General features: G+C 41.2%; 1 protein-coding gene across 1 annotated transcript; it reads left to right on the top strand.

Annotated features, from left to right (window-relative positions):
- Positions 1 to 701: 701 nt before the first annotated feature.
- UTP23 (UTP23 small subunit processome component) lies at positions 702 to 4075 on the top strand (the record flags this gene model as incomplete). The annotated part of the gene is made up of 3 exons (XM_079533765.1): positions 702 to 889; positions 2665 to 2839; positions 3698 to 4075. The coding sequence occupies 3 exons, from the start codon at positions 702 to 704 to the stop codon at positions 4073 to 4075; spliced, it is 741 nt and encodes a 246-aa protein (XP_079389891.1).
- Between the last annotated feature and the right edge of the window lie 752 nt (positions 4076 to 4827).

The raw sequence follows: 4827 nt of genomic DNA, 5'->3' as shown, positions 1-4827 counted from the left end.
TTGGATGGGGCTCTGGGCAGCCTGGTCTGGTATTAAATGGGGAGGTTGGTGGCCCTGCAGGTGGCAGGGGGGCTTAGAGATTCATGATCTTTGTGGTCCCTTCCAACCCAGGCCATTCTGTGATTCTGTGATCCATTCTGTCTGATTATTTTTACGGTGCTGAGACACTCCATCCCTTTTGCCTGCCCAAAATACAGGAATGAAGTTCAGTTTTCTCACTGCCACTCATTGTCTGCTCGGAATCAGTCTGTGCAGTGTCTGAATTATTGCTTCTGCACACTACAATGAAATTAAGTTCTCTATTTGCCACGAATAAAAATCATTTCAAACATAGATATACCTACTGTAGCCTAACATTGTCAGTGGGCACTGAATAATTCTGCATGAGAAAAGTACAGCAACGCATGATTGTGCCACACTAATGTTGAAGTCTTTGGGACTGCAAATGAAAGAGGAAAGGGGAAACGAAAAAGGAAAAGAAAAAGAAAAAAAGAAGAAGAAGAAAATATATATTAAAAAAAAAAAAGAGAGAGAGAGAATAAATAAATAAATAAATAAATAAATAAATAAAAGGAAAAAAAGAGAAAAAAAAAAGAAGCGTTCCTCAGAGCCCCGGCAGCTCAGGGCGGGAGCCCGGCACGGCACGGCACGGCACGGCACGGCACGCCCCGCCCCTCCGCCCGGCTTCCGGCGGCGCCGCCATGAAGATCACGCGGCAGAAGCACGCCAAGAAGAACATGGGCTTCTACAGGCACAACTTCCAGTTCCGCGAGCCCTTCCAGGTGCTGGTGGACGGCACGTTCTGCCACGCCGCGCTCCGCAACAAGATCCAGATCCGCGAGCAGCTGCCCGGGTATCTGGGCGGCACCACGCAGCTCTGCACCACCCGGTACTGCGCGTCCGGGGGCCGCACTGCGCGTGCGTAGGGCGCCTGGCGCCTGCTCGGCACCTCCTCGTGGCTGGAGGGGAGGTGGGGTTGGAGCCGGGCGGGGGTCCGTGGCTGTGGGGCGGGGTGTTCAGGCACCGGGCTGAGGTGAGCTTCCGTTAGGAAGCGAGCTTCCTTCATAACTAGCTGCTTTTCTGGAGGTGGCGTGTGTGTATTGTGCTGTTCCATCAAGTGATGGAGGCCTGAAGCTGCCCGCCGTGGAGACGAGTATTGAAAGTATCAGGAAGATTTATACAGTTGGATAAAAATTAAACACGATTCCACTGCAGAACTGACCCATGCTTCTAAGCAGAAGAAGCTGTCAAGTCATGCCCTTAGCTTTAGAAGGTTTGGGAATTACTGTATTCCAGTCATGTTTAAATGTCACTTTTTTTTTCCCTTCTGTAATCAATATCAGTGGATCTTTTTTACCTGTTCGGACTTAGAGAGGCTGAACAGGTTCATTTTTTCTGCTGTCAGCACACTGAGTTGGTGAGGAACCACCTTTGTGGCATGGCCAGAGCTTTCCCAAGGAAATAACCTTGCTCTCTGGTCAGGAGAAAAAGAACAAAATAAAAAGAACAGGTTCAAGTCTCCATAAAGACTCTCCCCAAAGGCTAAACTTTATTATCTAGAAAGAAATGTTTTGTTTAACATCTTACAGTTACTTCTCAGATCATAGTAAAGTAAGTAAAAGATGCAGAGTACTTTGTTACACACAATTGTGATGAATTGCTGCAGTACCGTATCCTTGAAGCTGTGTTTCAAGAATCATAGAATCACAGAATCACTCAGGTTGGAAAAGACCTTAAAGGTCACTGAGTGCAACCATGAGCTAACCACACCACCCTAACTCTAACAACCCTCTGCTGAATCGTGTTCCTGAGCACCTCATGCAGATGGTTTTTAAACATCTTGGGATGTCGGTGCAACCACCTCCCTAGGGAGCCTATTCCAGTGCTTAACAACCCTTTCTGTAAAGTTTTTCCTGTCATCCAACCTAAACCTCCCCTGATGCAGCTTGAGGCCATTTATAGAGTCCTAAAATTGCTCAGGTTGGAAAAGGCCATAAAGATCAGGCCGTACATTCCTACTGCATTCCACGTGTAGTAGTGTTTCATCACCTGCTCTCTCCTGAGTTTCACCCAGTTATGATCTGAGATAGCTTCACTGTGCACTGCTACACCATCCTGTGCCTGCCCGTGTCAGCTGTGCTAGGAGAAGGACTTCAGCTTTGTGTTTTGTTGTCTAATTGGGAGGTTGTAGAGACTTAAAATCCCAGATTTTTAATCATTTGAAGAATCTCCTTTTGCTTGAGTCATTTGGCTTCTAACGTAAGCCTAAAGCAAGGTGATGGATACTAATGCAGAGTTTAACTTCCATGTAGTGTTTAATCAATTTATGCTAATTCAAGTAATTTTATTTGTTAAGTAGCAGTTCATGTGCATAAAAGTTAAGACTTATCAGTGCCATTGATAAGAAATGTTTTAAAATCCATTTAATGTAACTTACTGTTGTTGGTGGTTAATCTTGTTTGGAACCAAGGAAGTGTTGCTGAAGCATTCAGGTTGGTTACTCCACTCAGATTACTGGGTGCCATTTATAGCTCACAGAGCCTGAACGAGTGGCATTATTCATTCCCCATTAACTCACACGTGATCATTCATACCATCAACCGTTTGCTATTGTAAAAAAATGTGGTTATTTCATTGTTCAGAAATCACTGTTTTGGGTTTTAGATGCATTCTGAAAGAATTGGAATCACTGGGGAAAGCACTGTATGGGGCAAAATTAATTGCCCAAAGTTTTCAAGTTCGAAGCTGTTCTCACCACAAGGATCCTGTGAGCGGCTCGGCCTGTTTACTTTCCATGGTTGAGGAAGGCAACCCTCATCACTTCTTTGTGGCTACTCAGGTAAAAATGCTCATGGGAGATGCAACTGCATTTCAATTGGTGTGATCCTTTGATACGTAAGGGCATTGAAATTTTGGTTATGAGATTCGTGTATAGTTTGTGGAAATTAGTCTTGTAAAGCTTTCCTCACTCTAAAACGTAATTGCTAATTATAAAATAGGAATCTTATGTATTATTTGAACAACCTGTTTGTTTTACCAAAGAGGCACGTTGCTTAGTATAGCAGAAAATGGAGAAAATATACCAACTACCTAGTAACATGTAAGAAAAAAAGTAATGAATGTCAGTTTGCAAATTGCTTCCGTGTGCATCTCCTGTCCCATACTGCTGTGCATGGTAGTCTGATAAGTGAATTTAGAATTAAAGCGCCATTGAAGTGCAGTTTTAAATGATTTTATTATTATTTTTTTAATATCTAAGGAATATAGAACTTGTGTACGAATAAGATAAGCAAGGTTCTTTTTTCCTTAGGTCTACTCTTGGGACTGTAGGTGTAACATATGCAATATATTCAGTGGCCTACAGTAGAATTATTCTACTTATGTATGATACAAAGAGTTTTAAATATCTTGTTATGGAGTGAAATAAAATGTCACTTCTCAAAAAAATCCATGTAGGCTTACACAAGCATGGAAAAAAGGAAACAACATATTTTCCAACAAAGTACAGCTAATCAGAGGGAGAAAAATTTTAATGTAAATTGCTCTGAAAGAGTCTGCCAGGTATATCTAGTAGATTAAGTTTCTTATCTTTTTCATAATGTAATTTATCTTTATAGTTTTGTATTAAAAGTAGGTGCATTTGAATTGCAAATGCTGTTTTATCTCAAAATATTGACTGAAGTATTTAATTTTACAGGACCAGGATTTAGCAAACAAAGTGAAAAAGAAGGCTGGCATTCCTCTCCTCTTTATTATTCAGAACACTATGGTGCTAGACAAACCTTCTCCTAAGTCTTTGGCATTGGTTCAAACCTTGCAGACCAGTCAGCTTGTTCCAGAGCACCAGAAACAAAGCATCGTACAACTTAAAGAAAAAGAAGGACTAGCAAAGCAAGAAGGTGAAAAGAGAAGAAAACGTAAAAAGGCAGGTGGCCCCAATCCTCTCAGCTGTCTGAAGAAGAAGAAGAAGACACAGGAGAGCCAGAAACCTGCCGAAAAGAAGAAAAGAAGAAGAAAGCGAATTAGGGTTAAAACAGAAACTGTGCTGTCAGTGCAGAAGAATGAGAAAGAATAAACCCATCTTTGTGAACAGTGCAGGACACTGGTTGATCTCTGCACAGAGCGGGATTAATTTGCAATAACTGAAATTAAGTTGTTTATATTAAAACTTATTTTTATGAGGTGGTACTGCTTATTATTGCATTTTCAACATTCGCAGGTTATTGTCTTCATTTATTCTGTTGTTTAGAAATTGGGTATGCAACAAAATATTTAGGAGCCCTCAAGTTCCATTATTCTCTACAGCATCTTGATTCCTGCCAGAGTGCTCACGTGATCATTAACAATTTTTAGGCATGTTTCTTGGGCTTTGTATGGGTTTTTGGTATGCTGTTTACTTGTGTTGTTTGCAGGGCTGCTTTTTTACAAAAGTTAACTTACACAATGACTGGGTGACCTCAGCTAATCACTGCCAGCCTAAATTATAAGCTTTATAAACTCCATAGGAACTGATATGTCTGTTCACAATGTTTACTATGGAGATCTTGTAGGGCATGTGATTTCATTGATATACCTGACCTATTACAGTCTCATCATTAATTCTATTTTATTCTCCCATTTTAAATCAGAAGAATACAAATTAAAAATGCTGAAGTGATCCTCCAGCTTGCACTTAATGCCATCACAGCTTAGCACTGCTGTGGAGGAGTCCTGAGAAATAGCCCACTGATTGATGATGAGGAGACTCCTGTACTACTGCACAGATTCTTAAATATGTAAAGTACTTATATAACTCTATGTAGCTGTAACATATGATTCTTTCTGTTG

This window comes from Tetrao urogallus (assembly GCF_951394365.1).
Source record: "Tetrao urogallus genome assembly, chromosome: 3".
NCBI lineage: Eukaryota > Metazoa > Chordata > Aves > Galliformes > Phasianidae > Tetrao > Tetrao urogallus.
This window is presented reverse-complemented; position numbering and strand designations above follow the sequence as displayed.